The sequence below is a fragment of the Rhincodon typus genome, chromosome 10 (assembly GCF_021869965.1).
Source record: "Rhincodon typus isolate 14 chromosome 10, sRhiTyp1.1, whole genome shotgun sequence".
Lineage (NCBI taxonomy): Eukaryota > Metazoa > Chordata > Chondrichthyes > Orectolobiformes > Rhincodontidae > Rhincodon > Rhincodon typus.
This window is the reverse complement of record NC_063341.1, coordinates 24,883,367-24,903,889: the sequence shown is the minus strand read 5'-3', so window position 1 is coordinate 24,903,889 and position 20,523 is coordinate 24,883,367. Positions and strand designations below refer to the sequence as shown.

Here is a 20,523-nt window from a genome sequence, read left to right as displayed (position 1 = left end):
AGAATTTACCAGCCAAAAAAAAGACCTAATCTGCTGGATGAACATGGGAGCCAGGGCATCTTTGATTGCTCAAACTTTATCTTCCTACAGGTGTAGCCCAAGTAGGCCGCTTGTGGGGCTTGGAACACACATTTTTCGCTCCTTGGGCATGCGCATTGCTTGGAAAAATGTCTTAGGCCTGTATTCAGCATGAGTAGTAAAACTGAAAAGATTCTGATAGTTTTGATGCGTTGCTAAAAGACAAAAGTACATATTTTTTGTTTTGAAAGCTATTCAAGGAGCCAACAGAGTTCAATACTACCATGATTGAAAGAGAGGCAAGGAAAATCAAGAAAATGATGGTATAATCCAAACTTGAGATTTTCAAATTTATAGCTAGGAAAAAAGAATGGACAAAAAATTCTTGAGGTACATGGAAAAAATTAGTTGGAATATAAGGCGGTATAGTGAGTCTTGATTTCAACACAGCAACGATGGAAAAGAAAGACAAAATAAAAATGTTACAATGGCTGTTTAAATGTAATGGGCACAAATATTGGCTATAATTTAAGTTTAATTGATGATCTATTTTCTCAAAAGCTGTGTCATTTTACTGAAGTGGCACATCATCCCAGATTTTAAGTATGTCTATTTCCTACTTTACCTCATTCACTTGCTTCTTGTCAAGGTGAAATACTTGGCCAGAACTTGTGGAAGCAATTTCCTCATATACTTTATAACCAACATGGCTTCGATCACCGCAGTCCCCAGTTAGCACAAACACAACCTGTAGAAAAGGGCAAATAATTACAAGCAAATTTTTTATATTAATTCCAGACCTTTCCACCATTACAACTGGATATATCCAATGTTTCAACTAGTATGAAAATTAAAAGGACTGTTTGAATAAATCAGTTTAATGGCTCTTTACAATGGAGTATTCTTCTCTTCCATTTTTATCTACCTGATGTTAGGTACTAAAATGTAATAACACTGCAAATTTCTCATAATACTTTTGATACTTAGAAATGAAACTGTAATATGACAGAATCCAAGTCTGAAGGATATAAATTACTTGCACCTTCTAATTTTTCTTGATTTTCTTCCTTTAAGCCTCCTTTACTGAAGGCAGGAACTCATTTTGGAAGTTATAGCTTGGTAGCACCAGTAAATTCACTAGGGCCATGAACATTTCAACAATCCTTTATATGCAAGGGTGGACAACGAGTTCTAACAAGCAATGTTCTCTAGGGCACCTCTATAGATAAATTAAAACTCAGAACCTGACAAGAACATTTTCCACCATCATTCCTAGATTATAACCTATAACAGAGAACCTTGTTTACTCGTCCTTTTGGACAAAACACAAAGGCAAATGTAACACATAACCACTGACCGTGTTGAGATAATGCAGCAGTCCGCAACATATTAAGGAGACTGGAAGGGGGAAATTATATAAAAGAAAACTAAAAAAATGCATTTTCAATTATGCTCCTATGTCTAATGCTTGAATTGCCTTTTAACTGAAGGCGAATGCTACTATTAGCAGCCACTAGATAATATGACTGTATATCATTGTATAAATAAGAGGCAATGCTTCACATGCTAAAACTTGAGGACCAAACTGACACTTTGTTTTTCCCTTCATAAATTTAAACAGAAACAGTGAAGCTATTCAGAATTGAGTAATGTGTGGGCCATTAGGCAACTCTGCATTTTCCGGATTAGTTTGCCAATGCACAAGAGACACTAAGAAAACATACAGGGTTATTATTTATTCCATGGCAGGATGGCCAACCAAATTATCTGGCTGACAACTTCCGAAACATGTTTTGTTTTTAAATTGCTGGGGAAATTTCATTTGTTCTACGAGTTCCAGATAATTATATAAACTAGCTCAGCAAAATTCTCCCATGCAGATCACTTCCAAAACAGTCCCACCACAACATTACAATCCCTTCAATTCAAGTTTTGATATAAATGTATCTTTTCCATCCTCCTGGGTCTGAACTTCAAATGAGGCGGCAATAAAATATATTCCCTCAAGGTCTACTACCAGCACAATAGCTAAATTTTGTTTTTGATGTATAGGAAGCAATAGCTCAATAACTTTTACATATGATAATGCACCAAAATCTTAATTTAGGTACAAGTACAACTTTAGCAGACAGAGTTTGCAACACAATTTTGTATTTCAATACTGTCTGAATACCTCAGTAATAGACATTTCCAGTCTTTGTATTAACTACTCCTGCTTCCTCAGCCAAACTGGGAGGTTTTCTGGATAAACAAATTTAGTTCTGCACTGGCTCATCCAGACAATTCGGGGGAAAAAAAAAATCAAAGAATGCCGAATTATCATGTTTCTTAGCTATGAAGCCAAAAATCAATGCAACGAATAAACCTAAAATAATTGGAAAGCAACCTAAAACAAAAATAACTGAATGACAGAAATTAAGGTTCAAATCCTGATGACTATTTGATGGAATGAAAGTTTCTGAACTGTAAAAGTCCTAATTGAAATTAGTTTCAACAATTTGAATTAGTTTTTAAGATGTAGAGTTTCCACACAGTTCAAAATTGCCCTTGACTGGCACAAAATGGACACATTATCCCTAAAAGGTTTTGTACAAGAACTGAGGACACTCAAATTAAGGCCTGTTACGCATACATTTTCATTAATATTAGTGAAGAAACAAATTTTACCATTTTAGACATGGATTGTACAATTCAAATTGCGAGAGTATTGGATGATAAAAGCATTCACTTCTTCTTGTTCACAAAGCACACTGCTGTATTCCTCTATCTGCATGGAGTTATAGAACTGTACAGCATGGAAACAGACCCTTCAGTCCAATTTATCCATGCTGACCAGATATCCTAAATTAATCTAGTCCCATCGTCAGTGCTTCTCCGGTGAAGCGGTGCTCTGTTCTGCTCGTTATTCATACGCCTTGGTTTGCTGGGGTGGTTGGTATTACTTCCGGTTCTGTTTCTCAGCAGTCTGTACACAGGGTGTGATTCAATATGTTTTTTGATGGAGTGGAGTGTTCACTGGAGGCTCACTAACGATGTTACCTAGCAGGGTGACAAAACGTTTGCAACCAAACCCACCAGCTCAGCAAGCATATCTACAACCTCATCCACAACCCGAGCTACAAATCTTCTGGAAAACTTTAATCCAGTCCCATTTGCCAGCATTTGACCCACATCTCTCTTAACCTGTCTGATTCATGTACCCATCCAGATGCCTTTTAGATGCTGTAATTGTACCAGCCTCCACCACTTCCTCTGGCAGCTCATTCCATTCTTCTGCATGAAAAAGTTGTCCCTTAGGTCCTTTTTAAATCTTTCCCCTCTCACCTTAAACCCTCTAGTTTTGGATTGCCCTACCCTGGGAAAAGGGCCTTGGCTATTCACCCTACCCATGCCCCCTCATGATATTTATAAACGTCTATAAGGTCACCTCTCAGCTTCCAACGCTCCAGGGAAAATAATCCCATCCTACTCGGCCTCTCCCTGTAACTCAAACCTGCTAAACATGGCAACATCCTTGTAAATCTTGCCTGAACCCTTTCAAGTTTCACAACATCCTTCCTGCAGCAGGGAGACCAAAATTGAACATAGTATTCCAAAAGTGACCTAACCAATTTCCCATAAAGCTGCATGATGACCTCCTAACCCCCTCTACTCAATGTAGTGACCAATAAAGGCAAGCATACCAAACACCTTCTATCCTATCTAACTGCGGCTCCACTTTCAAGGAACTGTGAACCTGCACTTCAAGGTGTCTGTGTTCAGCAACATTCCCCAGGACCTTACTATTAAGGGTACAGGTCCTACCCTGATTTGCCTTTCCAAAACACAGCACCTCACATTTATCTAAATTAAACTCCATCTGGCATTCCTCGGCCCAGCTGATCAAGGTCCCGTTGTACTCGGAAGCAACCTTTTCGGCTGTCCACTACAACACCAAAATTGGTGTCATCTGCAAACTTATTTACCACACCTCCTACATTCACAACCAAATCATTTATATAAATGACAAAATGCAGTGGACCCAACACAGATCCTTGTGGCACACTGCTGGTTACAAGCCTCAAGTCCGAAAAGCAACCCTCCACCACCTCCCAGTCTCCTTCCTTCAAGATGTTCTATATCCAAAATGGCTACCTCCCCATGCTCCACGTGATCTAATCATGTTAACCAGTCCAACACGTGGACCTTTATTGAAGCGTTCTGCGCTGCCTTTATCAATCCTCTTCCTTACTTCTTCAAACCACTCAATCAAGTTAGTGAGACACGATTTCCCACATACAAAGCTATGTTGACAGTCCCTAATCAGTCCATGCCTTTCCAAATACAGGATCCCCTCCAACTTACCCACCAATGACGTCAGGTCGATAGTTCCCTGGCTTTTTCTTACCACCTTTCTTAAATAGTGGCACCACATTAGCTAATCTCCAGTTTTCCAGCACCTCATCTGTGGCAATCAATGATAAAAATATCTCAGCAAAGGGCCCCACAACCATTTCCCCAGCTTCTCAAAGTTCTAGGGTACACTTGATCAGGTCCCAGGAATTTATCATCTTTATGCATTTTAAAGATGTCCAGCACCACCTCCTTTGTCATATGGGCAATTTTCAAGATGTTGCTATTTATTTCCCCAAGTTCTCTAGCTTCCATATCCTTCTGTAAACAGTAAACACTGATGCAAAATACTCATTTAGTATATTTCCCCATCTCCTGCAGTTCCACAATAGGCAGCCTTGCTGATCAGTAAATGGCCCTATTCTCTCCCAAGTTACTCTTTTGGATATAGAACATCTTGAAGGAAGGAGACTGGGAGGTGGTGGAGGGTTGCTTTTCGGACTTGAGGCTTGTAACCAGCAGTGTGCCACAAGGATCTGTGTTGGGTCCACTGCATTTTGTCATTTATATAAATGATTTGGATGTGAATGTAGGAGGTATGGTTAATAAGTTTGCAGATGACACCAATTTTGGTGTTGTAGTGGACAGCCGAAAAGGTTGCTTCCGAGTACAACGGGACCTTGATCAGCTGGGCCGAGGAATGCCAGATGGAGTTTAATTTAGATAAATGTGAGGTGCTGTGTTTTGGAAAGGCAAATCACGGTAGGACTTGAACCCTTAATAGTAAGGTCCTGGGGAATGTTGCTGAACACAGACACCTTGAAGTGCAGGTTCACAGTTCCTTGAAAGTGGAGCCGCAGTTAGATAGGATAGAAGGCGTTTGGTATGCTTGCCTTTGTTGGTCACTACATTGAGTAGAGGGGGTTAGGAGGTCATCATGCAGCTTTATGGGAAATTGGTTAGGTCACTTTTGGAATACTATGTTCAATTTTGGTCTCCCTGCTGCAGGAAGGATGTTGTGAAACTTGAAAGGGTTCAGGCAAGATTTACAAGGATGTTGCCATGTTTAGTAGGTTTGAGTTACAGGGAGAGGCCGAGTAGGATGGGATTATTTTCCCTGGAGCGTTGGAAGCTGAGAGGTGACCTTATAGACGTTTATAAATATCATGAGGGGGCATGGGTAGGGTGAATAGCCAAGGCCCTTTTCCCAGGGTAGGGCAGTCCAAAACTATATTTGTAGAATCCCTTTGGATTCTCCTGAACCCAATGTGCCAAAGCTATATCCCATTTTTGCCCTCCTGATTTCCCTCTTAAATATACTTTGACTGCTTTATACTCTTCCACAAATGCACTCGGTCCCTGCTGTCTATACCTGACATATACTTCCTTCTTTTTCTTGACCAAAACCTCAATTTCTCTAGCCATCCAGCATTCCCTACATCTACCAGCCCTGCCCTTCACCCTAACAGGAACATACTGTCTCTGGACTCATCATCTCAAGTTTGAGCATTTCCCACTTTCCAGCTGCCCCTTTACCTGCAAATATCCACCCCCAATCATCTTTTGAAAGTTCTTGCCTAATATCATCAAAACTGGCCTTCCTCCAATTTAGAGTTTTACCTTTTCAATCCAGCATATCCTTTTCCATCACTATTTTAAAACTAAGAGAATTATGACCACTGGCCCCAAAAAGTGGTCGCTCACTGCCACCTCAGTCATCTGCTCTGCCTTATTTCCCAAGAGTGGATCAAGTTTTGCTCCTTCTCTAATAGGTTCATCCATATACTGAATCAGAAAATTTTCTTGTACACATCTTGTCTCATTCCACATTAATGCCAATGGATTTCAGAAATGCATTGCCATTGTTCCATATATGTATTTCATGAATCAACATTTGTTGGATAAATAGGGCCTAACCGATACACGATTGAAAAGCAGACAGACAATGGTTGTTGGTATATACAAGAATGGAAAACAGATGTTGTGAAGCACAGAAGAGAGTAGGACAACTGTGCTTTTCAATTTTTGTAGATAACTTAGAGGAAAGATTCTTCAGAGGGCTCTTGATAAGGTACCATAATGTTAGGCTGCTTAGAAGAGTCCATGGTGTTGGAGATAGGTCGCTAGCAGGGATACAAGATTGGCAAAGTAATAAAGACAGAGTTGGGTTAACGTGGGGAAGGGTATGGATTTTAAGGATGTTGATCTTCATTTCAAAGACAGAGGCAATGTAGAATCAAAGTGGGTTGTTTTCTTAAAACTATACAAAGGCAGTCAACAGACCAAAGCTGGAATACTGTGAACAGTTTTTGGGCCCCTTAGGAAGAAATGCTGGCATTGGAGGCAGTCGGGAAAAGGTTCATTAGGCTGATTCTGGGTATGGAGGAGCTGTCTTTTGAGCACGGTAGGCTTGTACTGATTGGAATTTAGAAGAGTGAGAGGCAACCTTATTGAAACATTCAAGATTCTTTCTGGATTTGATAGGTTAGATGCATAAAGGTTATTTCCCCTTATGGAAGCATCCAGGACAAGAAGGCATAATCTCAAAATAAGGAGTCACCCTTTTAAGAGAGTTGAGGGGGAAAATCTTCTTAGATGTAGTCAATGTGTGGAATTCTTTGCCATAGAGCGCTAGAGAGTCTGGGTCATTAAGCATAATCAAGACGGAGATAGACAGATTATTTTTTTTAAAAAATCAGTCAGGGAAACAAGAGTTATCAGTAACAAAGGTAGGCAAGTGGAGTTGAGGATTCAGAATAACCATGATGTCATTGAACCATGGCACAGATTCATTAGGCTGAATGGCTTGATTCTACTCCTAAGTTCTGTGGTCCTATATGAAGTACATAATTTGTATATTGTATCATTCCTCAATTTTCTCAAAATTTCCTATGAAACTCAAGGGCATAGTGTAATCTGTTCATAACTCACCTGAGACTGTTTCTGTTGGATAAGCTGCAGAACATCATGAGTGAGCCTGTAGTCCTTCGAACGTGCATCTGTGAAGACGTAGATGAAAGATCCAGGAAGGGAAATTTCCAATGCAATCTTGATTGCAGTGATGCTCATTTCTGGACAGTCACCACCACCCTGTTTTGAAACAGCAAGCCAGAATTTACATCAACAAAACTGACTCCAGCCATCTACAAGGATCAGTAAAGCTGACTTAATTATCATTGGAAAAGAAAAATATTGTGGCTATTGGAAATCTGGAAGCACAGTGGTCATAAACAGAAAACGCTAGGAATGCTCAGAAGGTCTGGCTCCATCTGTAAAAGAGAAAATGAACCAAGTTTTCAGGTCAATAACCTTCTACCAGTTTTGATGGAAGATTTACTATGTCGATGACACCAAAATTGGTGATATAGTAAACAGTGAGGAAGATTATCCAAGATTACAAAGGAATCGTGATCAATTGGGCCAAATGGGCCAAGGAGTGGCAAATGGAGTTTAATTTAGATAAAAGCAAGGTGTTCCATTTTGGTAAGACAAATAAGGGCAGGATTTATAGAATTAATGGTAGGGCCTTGGAAAGTTTTGTAAAACAGACACCTGGGGGTCAGGTACATAGATCTTTGAAAGTTGCATCACAGGTAGACAGAGTGGTAAAGAAGGCGTTTGGCATGCTTGTCTTCATTGCTCAGACCCAAGTATAGGAGTTGGGACGTTGTGTTGCAGTTTAACAGGTTGTTGGTGAGGCTACTTTTGGAGTACTGTGTACAGCTCTGGTCCCCCTGAGATAGGAAGGATATTATTAAATTGGACAGGGTTCAGAAAAGATTTACTAGGATATTGCCTGGACTGGAGGGTTTTAGTTTTAAGGAGACGTTGGATAAGCTGGGACTTTTTCTACAGGAGCATAGGCAGCTGAGGGTGACCTTTTAGAGGTTTATAAGGGCAGGTGATAAGATGAATAGCAATGGTCTTTTCCCTAGGGTGGAGAATTCAAAACCTGAGTGCATCATTTTAAAGATGAGAGAAGAAAGATTTAAAAAGGGACTGGAGAGGAAATGTTTTCACACAGAGGGTGGTTCGTATTTGGAATGAACTGCCAGAGAAAGGTGGTAGATGCAGGTACAGCTACTATATTTAAAAGACATTTGGAAAGATATATGAATAGAAAAGGTTTAGAGGGGTATGGGCCAAACACAGGCAAATGACACTAGTTTAATTTGGGAAACTTGGTCAGCAAAGATGAGTTGGACTGAAGGATCTGTTTCCATGCTTTGTGACTCTGACTCTCCACAGATACTATTTCCAGGAAATATTTTTCTCAACATCCAATGCCAAATCTCTTCTTACTCAATTCTCACTCCAGCTCATCCGACAACTTTTCTGAAAGAATAAATCTAAGCGTGAGCCATGGCAATATGCCAGCTGCCACCTTAACTGAATAGAATGCATCAGAACTGAGCTTGAGCCAGTTCCCTCCCAAGGTTTATACACACACTTCTGAAAGGGATTACTGCAAATAACAAGATGAAGGAATCCTGACTGATTTTCCTTCCATAACTTAACTGGAACCAAAACAGCCACCCAATCTCAGTTCAGCCAAATCCTCACAAACCAGTTTCTGAACATGGAAGCAATAAGGAGATAGCAAGAACTGCTGATGCTGGAGTCAGAGTCAATACAGAGTGGAGCTGGAGGAATATAGCAGGTCAGGCAACAGAGGAACAGGAAAGTCAATGTTTCAGATTTAACATAAACCTAAAACGTCGATTTTCCTGCTCTGATGGTGGAAAAATAAGGCTCATTTTCACAGTCTAGCTGTTAAGTATGCCATTCAGAATATAATATGGTTCTTGATGAAACATCCTAGTAGTGTTATATTTGAATGAGATAAGCTGATATCATAACTGAATTAAAATATATACTTGTAAGGTTTTTGACTCCTTTAGTTCCTTCAAGTTTGTAACTTGGACTGGCAGAGAAAATTTTGTTAAAATTGTGTCAAAGAAATTATGCCTTACAAAACATGTGACATTCATTTCACAGCAATGAATTTCATTGGATTCTTTAGGCTGGTCCCAAACACCCTGTTCTGTACATCTTCGCATCATCGTAACTTAAAAGCAATTAAAGAATCAAAGAATTCTATGCTCTGTCAACTGGAATTGTTCAAAACAAAGACTAGTATAATAAATTTTTAATCCCACTACTAACAGAACTACAATATTTCTATCCAGCATCTGAGTGGCTATACTTTTCACTTAGATGGAGATCCAAATTATCCCTAACTCGTTAAAAAAAAGCTATGAGAATTATATTAATTCTTTTGGCTTCTCCTGACTGTTCTTGTAACCTCTCCCTTCTCCACAACTCAGATGTCTGTACTTGCGAATTCTGCACTCTCAAGCAACAATGTTAATTGCTTCATCTTTAATGGCTGTGCCTTCAATCTTAAGCTCGAATTTCCTTCCCATGCCTTTGTTCCTCACTACCTCGCTTTCCTCCTGTTATATTTCACTTTATGGCAATTAATGAGTCTTAAAATTATCAAATTGTTGTGGACTAAAGTCTTAATTTGCGTGTGTTATTGGGATGATTTATGGATTTTAGGAGATGTTGTCAAGAAAATTGCTGAAGTTCACATCTTGTTAAGTACTGAATACAATAGTATAGTTTTAAAGAAAGTACAAATGGAACAAAGTGAAGTTATAGCTGGAACGCATTTGGGCTTCAACAAGTCTAGCTTAGCAGTAAACAGAAGTAAAAGCTACAGTTATGATTGGCCAGGAAGGTGGCCTGTTTAGTTTGAAGGGAAATCAAGACTGCAAAACTGATGGATTAGAATAATGATCAGAGGGCTACATATTCCGAGGATCTCCAATTAAGAGATACAAATTAAGGTTACGTTGTTGTGAGGTGGCCATGACTGTTCTTCCCATTAGTAAATAGTTGGAAATATTGTACTAGAAGCCCTTCGTTGTGTTCACCCAGATACACTTGGGGTAAATGTTGCAAAGCTACCTGCAAAAAGGGTAGAATTCAATGCAATAAAAGGAATAAAAGCTGTGGTCAGCCACCTTAATGGACAACTGTGGGGATGCAGATTTTCAAATGTTCTCTCAAGACTAACTACCCTGGCAGATTTCCAAAGTTTGACCAGGGTTCCAATGGAATGAGTACAAGTTTGTGGTCCCAAACTGTTATTACAGTCATGCATGTCCTGATTCTATTGATATCATTAACACTTATGAACATTGTTTTGCTTAATATTTTGAACTTGAATTATGTACTTTGAAATCAGAGACATTTCAGACAGAATTTGCCTCCTTATTAAGAAAATAGTTTTCATATAGGTTGATCTTAAAATAATGTTAAATATACACTTCGTTACTGACTACATTCTCGAGATGGTTTATACATGGTGAAATTTATCTTTAGTTAATATTAACTAATGTTATTCAAGATACCAAATCATAGATAAATGCAAAAAGAGAGATATGCAATTACAAATATTTCCAAATTTCCTGCTTCCACGACTCTAGTTAAGGGCATTAATTACTTTTTGGGTGAAGGAGTGCTTTTAGTGTTTACTTAAAAAAAAACACATTCACATAAGTTTTATTTGAATTTTAATATATTAATACACTGATTTATATATAAAATTATGAAAAATATCTAATTATTTCCTGCAACATGCAAAGGAAGTAGACAATTAATGTTTTGGAGCCAATACAAGATCGTATATCTTTTTAGTAATAACTTATGAGTGATACACAACATGGCTTTCAGGCTCAACAGAAGGGCACATCTGGAATCAAGATAGCTATGTCAAAATGAATGGAATGCTGGCTGCAAATTGTCCACTTCCCCATTAGCAACAGTATTTGGCAAGAACAAATTTAAAAAATAAGCCGTCAAGCACTAGTTGAAAATCATTCCAATGTCTACTAGTCCTTTTAAAAAGTAATGTTTCCTGGCAGTTCTGAAATCATTAAGAATGCAAAAGTTAGAGGATTGCTGGATAGTCCTAATTAATCAGAGGCCTACACAAAAAAATGCAGCCTTTGACTTTCACAGAAAGAACTTATAGAAGAGACTGCAGACCAAAAGAAAATTATGAAGGTAGCTTCAATTACATAGAAAGAATATATTCACTGGTGTCCCCCTTCATCCTTGGCAGAGAAAAGCATCATATTGAGGGGAAATGGTGGTGAGGAGAGAGAGAGAGAGAGAGAAAACAGACCAGTATATGTTCACCTGTCAATCCTACTAGCACTGATTAATTTGTTCCTGATGTTTGAGCGCAAAATTATCTATTGAAGCTCTTTATTTGAAAATATGAAAACTCATTTCCCTTCCCACTTTGAACTGCTTACTGCCATCAATCTTGCTCTTGTCAAGAAGCCAGGCTGAGGTCTTCTTTGCTGTTTCCAGTACCAGGACTATTCCAAAAATGAATGAGCTTCTGAGATTTCCACAGAAGGCAGCAACCCAGACTATACTCTTGCCTTAGTAGGGAACTAACCCACAAAACAAATCACATGTTAGAAGGCTGGAAGTCAATCTTTGCTAGAACTGAAATTCACAATCATGGTGTAGGGGACCAGGGTTTCATTCCCTAGAAAATTAGCAAAAGCTGGCCCAACAGTTTAAAAATAAACTAATAAATTAAATAACATGCAGATTAATGAAGTTTATATTTGTAAATTAAATGATTAATCAATGGGTTGAATCTTCCTAGCGACTGGATAGTTAGAAAAACATAGCGAGGTTGGAGCAAATAGGACTATCAATGCAGAGGAAAAGAAACATCTGATTTTCTACTCAAGATTTGAACAGCGAAGAGAATCTCGCTAGCAAGTGGTGAGAGGCCTATTTCCATCTCGACTCATCTATATGCCGTTTCCCAATCTCCCACACAGTGGAGAGAAACTGGATGGTGCCAATTCCTTACCCAAAAGTCAGAGTACCAGCTTACTGCTTGCTCCTCTGGTCCTCAATCTTGACCAACAGTCCCCAATATCTCAGGGCAGCAAATGCCTACAAATCCTATCCATGGAGGTTGGCATCAGACTTGCTACAGACTCAAGACATCATTATGGAACATCTCCAACTCACACAGAATATAGAGTTATCCACTTCAATGTTGCATGTTGGAGCACACCAACACCATTCATTGCAATGCTGCTACCAGGCTGTTTTGTACACAAGAACCTATTTCATGCATCAGACCAGTATGTACCTCAGGGCGCTTCACTTAGTTCTCAACACACACTGTGGGAAGAGGGTCAGTGATGCTTACCACTGCCCCGGCTTTGATGAGTGCATCTATGGGGCTAAGCTACAGGGCCGGGCTCGGAAGTGGGGTGGGGGGTCAGGTGATGACATAAATTAAAGAGTTGAATGGGAATGTATGCAAATTCAGAACTGATGGATTCAGCAGTGAATAGAAGGAAGAAAAGGAACATGAATTTATTTTTTGGTGGTGGGGGGTGGGGGGGAATTGTGGGTCACTTAGATCGAGAAGCTGAGCCTGTGACTTTGCAAAAAGTGTGATCTGTGTTACGTTCCACCTTTATCCAAATCTCAAAATTTGCCGAAATCAAAAATGGCTGCCACCACCTCCAGAGTTGGTGCGGTAAGCTTTTCCTTCCTATCTTAGCATGGAGGCTCTGCTTGTGCATAAAGTGAGGCCCTTCAAGGGACAATTAGCACACAGACTGCAGCAGCTCAAGGTGGCAGCTCGTCATCACCTTCTCAAAGAGAACTAGGGACAGGCAATAAATGCTTATCCAACCAGTGACGCCTACATCCCACGAATAAATTTTTAAAAATTACATTAAATCAGGCCCTAATACAGTTAAAGACATGTCTAAACACAGTGACCTGTGTATGAAATACATACTGTCCAAACAGGAGGGGTCAAAATCCAAGTCACAGGCAATCTTACCATGTCAATGGCCATTAGAAGCTGATCATGTCATCTCTGAAGCAGACATAATCAATCAATCACAGTCAACCTAAAAATAAATCACCGCAGGCTGCCATTCACAAAGACAATTCAAAATCTCATAGGCTGCACAAGGGCATGGAGCTCATGTTCTTTCACCTTCACTAAGTATTTGCCAACATGTTCTTGGATGTAATGTTACCTTTCTTGGGTGAGGTGGGGAAGTGGACAAGGTTTCAGTAACCCTGCCACATTTGCACTGCTCTTCTGTATTTGCATGGTATGGCTTGTGCAGCATACATTGGAATAACATCCACAATGACAAAGGATCACGTACAGATTCTCCATGGCCTTCGTTGTCAGAGTGGTCCATGTTCCACTGTATCAAGGACATTTACATGTGACATGAATGCAGACCGCTCACTTCTTTAAGAACCTCTCCCCCACAGAGTTTCACTGGAATCATGACCACTGGATCCAGGAACAGCAGGAGTTATCACTGTGGTTGCAGTATAAAGGTGTAGAGAAGGGGGAAATGGAAAAATGTATCGTCAAGCCCAGGACCAGCAGCTGCTGAACAACCTCCACCCTAGGAGACCGTAGTTGATGTTTCCCCTCAGGATGCAGAGGTGATACAGGAGGCCTGGAGTTTTGTTTTTTTAAAAAATTCACTCATGGGACGTAGGCATCAGTGGCTGGCCAGCATTTATTGCCCATCCCTAGTAGCCCTTGAGAAGGTGATTTTAAGTTACCTTCTTGAATCACTGCAGTCCACATACTGCAAGTTGACCCACAATGCCCTTAGGGAGGGTATTACAGGATTTTGACCCAGTGACAGTAAAGGAACAGCGATATATTTCCAAGTCAGGATAGTTAGTAGCTTGGAGGGAAACTTGCAGGCAACAATGTCCCCATGTTTCTGCTGCCCTGGTCATTCTTGATGGAAACAGTCATGGGTTGGGAAGGTGCTAAAGGATCTTTGGTGAATATCTGCACTGCATCTTGTAGAAAGCACACATTGCTGCAGAGTGTCAGTAGTGGAGGGAGCAGATGTTTGTGAATGTGGGGCCAAGCAATCAGGCTGCTTTGTTATAGAGTCATAGAGCTGTACAGCATGGAAACAGACACTTTGGTCCAACTCGACCATGCTATCAGACATCCTAAATTAATTTAGTCCTATTTTTCCTGATGATGTCAAGCTTGTACAGTATTGATGGAGCTGCATCCATCCAGGTACGTGTATAATATTCCATCACACTCCACACTTGTGCCTTGTAGATGTTGGAAAGGCTTTGGGGAGTCAGGTGATGAGTTACTGGCCACAGTATTCCTAGCCTCTGACCTGTTCTTGTAACCACTGTGTTTATATGGCGAGTCCAGCTGAGTTTCTGGTCAATGGTAATCCTCAAAATGTTGACAAATGGAGGATTCAGTGATGGTAACACCATTGAATATCAAGGGGTGCTGATTAAATTGTCTCTTATTGAAGATGGTCATTGCCTGGCATTTGTGCGGCCACTTATCAGCCCAAGCCTGGACACTGTACAGATTTTGTTGCATTTGCACATGGATGCTTCAGAACATTGTGGGACCCGCAGAAACCCAAACTGGGTGTCACGGAACAGGTTATTCCTAAGTAGGTGCTGCTTAATAGCACTGCTGATGACACCTTCCATCATTTTACTGATAGTCAAGAGTAGACTGATGGAGCAGTAATTTGCCGGTTTGGGTTTGTCCTGCTTTTAAGTACAAGACATAGTTGGTCAATTTTTCACATTGCAGGTAGATGCTAGTGTTGAAACTATACTGGAAGAACTTGGCTGGGGGAAGTGGCATGTCCGGCAGCAAAGTCTTCGATACAAGTGCCAGAATGTTGTCAGGACCTATTGTTTTTTCAGTATCTAGTAACTCCAACCATTTTTTTGAATCACGTGGAACGAATCGAATTGGCTGAAGACTGGTATCCATGATGCTGGGGACCACTGGAGGAGGCAGAGATGGATCATCACTCGGCACTTCTGGTTGGAGATTGCTGCAAAAGTTTCAGCCTTATCTTTTGCACTGGTGTGCTGGGCGCTTCCATGATTAAGGACGGGGATGTTTGTGCAGCCTTCTCCACCAGTGAGTTGTTTAATCGTCCACCACCTTTCACGACTAAAGTGGCAGGACTGTGGAGCTTAGATCTGATCTGTTGGTTGTGGGATTGCTTAGCTCTATCACATATCACATGCTGTTTGGCACACAAATAGTCCCGTTTGGTAGCTTCACCAGGCTGACATATTATTAGGGTCACCTGCTGCTGTTCCTGGCATGCTGTCCTGAACTCTCCATGGAACGAGGGTTGATCCCTCTGCTCAATGGTAATGGTTGAGTGGGGGATATATCGGGTCATGAGGTTACAGGTTATTCCACAGGACAATTCTGTTGCTGATGATGGCCCATACGGCCTCATAGATACCCAGCCTTGAGCTGTTAGATCTGCTTGAAATCTGTTGCATTGAGAAAGGCGATAGGGCCACACAACACAAGGGAGATTATTCTCAAAAGTGAAGGCGGGACTTTGTCATCACAAGGATTGTGCAGTGGTACTCTTACCATACTATCATGGACAGATGCACCTGAAGCAGACAGATTGGTAAGGATGAGATCAATTATGTTATCCCCTGTTGTTGATTCCCTCACCATCTGCTGCAGACCGGTCTAGCAGCTACGTCCTTTCAGCAGCAGCACTACTAATCTTCATCGTGGACATTGAAATCCCCACCCAGAGTACATTTTGCAACCTTGACATTACATGATAGTCAGCAGAAGGTTCTTTGCCCATGTTTAATCTGAATCCATCAGGAGTCAACATTGAGGACTCCCAGAGCAACTCTGCCCCGCATCTATACCACTGTGCTGCCACCTCTGCTGGGTCTTTCCTGCTAGTGGGACAGGATATATCCAGGGATGGTTATGGTGATGGTGGTTGCCTGTAAGGTATGATTCCATGAACATAACTCCGTCAGGCTGATGCTTGACTGGTCTGAGAGTTTGTAGGGTTGACAGGGCCATTTCTGCTGTCATCTTTTCTGGTGCGTAGGTCCATTTCATTTCTTTGTTGAGACTTCAGAGCGATTTATATAACGGAGTGATTTGTTAGGGGCATTTCAGAGTGAAGTTGAGAGTCAGCCACAATACCTTGACTCTACAGTCACATGTAGGTCAGACAAGATTTCCTTCCCTGAAGGACATTAGTGAACTAGATGGGTTTTCCATAATATTCGACCATGGTTTCATGGTCATCAGAAGATTCTGAACTCCACAGTTTTTTAAAATTGAATTCTAATCCCACCATCTGCCATGGTGGTATTCAAACCCGAGTTCACAGAACATTAACTGAGTTTCTGGATTAATGTCTAGTCTAATACCAATAGGCCATCATGCACCCCATCCCACCCCTCCCCCAACCTGTATCATCCTTGATATCATTTCCTTCAGATGAGGAAAGGTACCACCATAGACTGCAGACATCATGGATCATATTTATTTCAGGATTATTTGAGTTTGAATCAGTGGCATATGCTTGGTGTCTGAAGGTGTTTAATGATAGATTTTTCAGCAGTTCTGCAGCCATGTTGATTTATTCTAAAACACAGGAAAGAAGACTTCCATGGGTTTTTGTTAACATTGGGAGAAGTTTACAATTGAATGCAGGAAATAATTGTGCATTAGGTCTAATTTAGAAGGTCAGGGAGTGATTGTTTCTTTGCGGGGGCGGGGGGAGGTTTTGGTGGTTCTTGACTAAAACAGAACGTGTAAAGCATTTGCTCCTTAACAGATAGTTTAGAATTGCTAAAAACAAGTTACTTCATTGTCAATGGTTTAGTTTAGAAGTTTCAAACTAGAAGTACTACTTGGTTAAAACTCTGAGGGGGTTATTTGAAGTGGAGAAAGTTTAAGTTCAGTTGTTTGAATACTGTAAGAAGAGGATATCAAAATCTCAAGACAAGGTCTTGAAGCCACAGATAAATTAAACTCAGGGGTGATGGAGAATGGAATCTCTGACACATGTACTGTAAACAATGTTTTTCAGATGAATTTTGTGAAAGTGTGTTGTATAAATAGGTCTGCTTATTCTATTTTTTTGCATAATAAACTTCTGTTTTATTGTTAAACCAAATCTACCACATTGCATGATTATGTTTCAGTGAGACACCACCTCATTAGAAACGAAAAAAAAACCACGATCTATCAAGCCAGATTTCAATCCAAGATCTGGTTTGTCCACTAACATCATCAGCTAGGACCAGTAACAGTACCATACCTTTAGAAGTTTTCCCTAGGTATCCTGGAAGCTGAAAAAGATGCTTACATATCCTTGCAAACTTTTACATTCCTGCTTCGTTTCAAGAGTTGAACACCTTTACAGGTTGTTAAGTGGTGTACAAGAGACGTTTTTGTTTTGAAATTTGTGCAAGAGTATTTTGGCATTAATGGAAATATAGCTTTCCTGTGTGTTTAAAAAGCTTTAAGTTTGCAATGTAAATAAACAGATTAGTTTATTTTATTTAACTGCATTTCTTTGGCTTAATAAAACTTTTTATTGTTAAAACAGAATTTGCAGAATTGCATGCTTCTGTCTGAGCGAGATACCACCTAATTTTAACCAAAACAAAACAAATTACTATCTATCAGATTTCAGTCTGGGATCCAAGTTGTCCAATAAAACAACATCAGCTCTGATCATAACACTTCTCTTTGACAGGAAGAGGTGTGCCTTGCCCCAACAGATGAAAATGGATGGCTTACTGCAACAGTGTTGAGCATGTTGAGTTTTATTTTTAGAACATGAAAATCAAGACAGGGAAATGTTCCTAAGAAAATCTGAAGACAAAAAAAAAATGAAACTGTCATTCATTTTAAATATTATAACTGATGAAAAGAATTTGGGACCAAAAATTGCTTCTTATTAGCATTTAGAGAATTAATATTGTTAAATAAGCTAATACATTTCTTCCAGGTCCCTTCATAAAACCACAGTGTAAGGTTGCACCATAAATTAAATAATGGCAGAAAAGGTTTCTTTTGCCAAGAAGATTAAAGTAGTAAATAAAATGCTCATATTTTGTGCCAAGAATTGTATCTCTCACCACATGAGCATAGTACCTGTGCAATCAGTACAGTTATCACAATTAGGATTTTTAAACCCATTTTCAAAAGGATAATATGGAGAATTCTGAATTTATTTTAGTAAGCTCAGAAATCAAATAGTTTTCTCTCATCACTGCCTAAAAATCCTGGAAAGATAGAACAAAGAAAATAAAAATATAATTTTCATGATTCTTTCAAATAATTAGGAATGTATTTCAATTTTCCTCCAAAAGCATGAAAAAATGTCAGAAACAATAGATTGTAACTAATACAATCTCCACGCAATAATCTAAAATCAAGTAAGTATGGAAGAAAAGTTCCTTGTTTTCCAGTGACACGTGGGCTCCAAAACCAAAAATCTTTTTTTGTCCCACCACAAACAATTCTTTGAGGGAAAACAAACAAATGTGATCTTTTTTTAATGCAAATTTTTTTCCCTGGTTTTCTGCTCTTACCAAACTCCTTATTATATTAAAATTCTACGGAAGACCACCTTGCAATATTTTGCTTGACAGCCATTCTTCATCTGTGAGCCCAGATAGTCAGCATTAATATTTCACAAGGATCATAAAGTTGACACCAGACCAGTCCTCACCTGATGTCATCGTTTTTATTTCAGAAGCTACAAATCAGTGAATAGCAGCAGAAATGCTGGTATCTGTGTAATGTTCCAATTAGTCCAGTTACAGCACATTAGGATAACTCTATGACTCTGAAGTCTATTGCAACGTGAAAATTTTATTTCTGCAGAATAGCGTTGCAGAAGTAGCCTTACTGAGGACACATCTATCAAACAGTTGACCCTGTTTTACAATCTGCTGATTCTGAGATTCTAAGTTTGAAAAAAAAACAATGCTCAGTTGTTGAAACCTCAGCACAGACAGGGATGCAGTCCAAATCAAATTTAAAGGCTGGTTTTTGTCATGTGTTTGTCACGTTTTTGTAATTTTTACCTTACCTGTACATATAGTTCCCTGAGTTCATACTGAAATTTCTTTGGATCTGTTGTAACGGTGACTGGGCCAACCTCTGTAGGGAAAAAAAATACAACCCTTTAAAATTTAAATAAAATCAGAAATAACTATAGTGATCAATGTGTACAAAGATTATTCCTTCTACTCTTGTGTGAAACCCCCAATTTATTTATACTTCAATGTAAAACATACAAGATTCTTAGGGGTTGAAATAACAGGAACTGCAGATGCTGGAGTTAGAGATAATAAAGTGTGGAGCTAGAGGAACACAGCAGGCCAGGCAGCCTCAGGAAAGTTGATGTTTCAGGTCAGGACCCTTCTTCAGATTTTCTGAAGAAGCATCCCATCCCAAAAAGTCAAGATTCAAGATCAAAAATACAGAGAGCTTATTTCCGCTTGTGGGACAGCCTATAACCAGAGAGCATAATCTCAAAGTAACGGATCACCCGTTTAAGACAGAAACGAGGAGGAATTTTTCTCTCAGCAGGTAGTGAATCTGTGAAAGACTTTACCACAGAGAGCTGTAGAATTTGGGGTCATTAAGTGTGTTCAAGGCCGAAATAGACAGATTTATACATCAGTAAGGAGATCAACTTTTTGGGATAATGCGGAAAAGTGGAGCTCTTGAAGATTATCATATCAGTCATGTTCTCAAATGAATCGTGAGGCAAACTTGATGGACTGACTGGCTTACTTGTGCTGCAATGTCTTGTGGCAAATTTAATTCCAGATACCACACTGTAAATTATTGCTACTTTTTCTTTCCCTCTGAGGAGGGACTCAGATTTGCTTACAAATAGATTAATATCAATTATAATCAATACTTGCAGTGCTCTCATACGTACATGAAGTCCTGTATGTTATGCAAGTAATTTACTGTATAATAATTAGGAAATGAATAAAACAGCAAGACAATCACAAATATTTCAGACCATAATTCTAAACAGCAAACATTATAATGCCAGTGCTAAAAATTTAACACTAATATATTTTACACAAAGCCACAAACTGACTTTACAGATATGTTTTCCATGCAGAAAATTTGGAATAGCTCCAGAAAATAAATTTTCTGACATTCTCAAACTCTCTAAGGCATCCAGTGCTCAACTCCTGAAAAGCACACTTCACCAAATCCAATTGATGTTGACTGTTTCACAGCACAAA

General features: G+C 39.5%; 1 protein-coding gene across 1 annotated transcript in view; it reads right to left on the bottom strand.

Annotated features, from left to right (window-relative positions):
* The window catches only part of hmcn1 (hemicentin 1), a 578,667-nt gene that overhangs the window by 501,340 nt on the left and 56,804 nt on the right, over positions 1 to 20,523 (bottom strand). The window contains exons 2-4 of the mRNA XM_048602072.1: positions 19,344 to 19,414; positions 7,282 to 7,440; positions 644 to 766 (exon numbers count right to left, since the gene is read on the bottom strand). Coding sequence (XP_048458029.1) covers positions 644 to 766; positions 7,282 to 7,440; positions 19,344 to 19,414 — 353 coding nt within the window. The remainder of the gene's footprint in view (positions 1 to 643; positions 767 to 7,281; positions 7,441 to 19,343; positions 19,415 to 20,523) is intronic.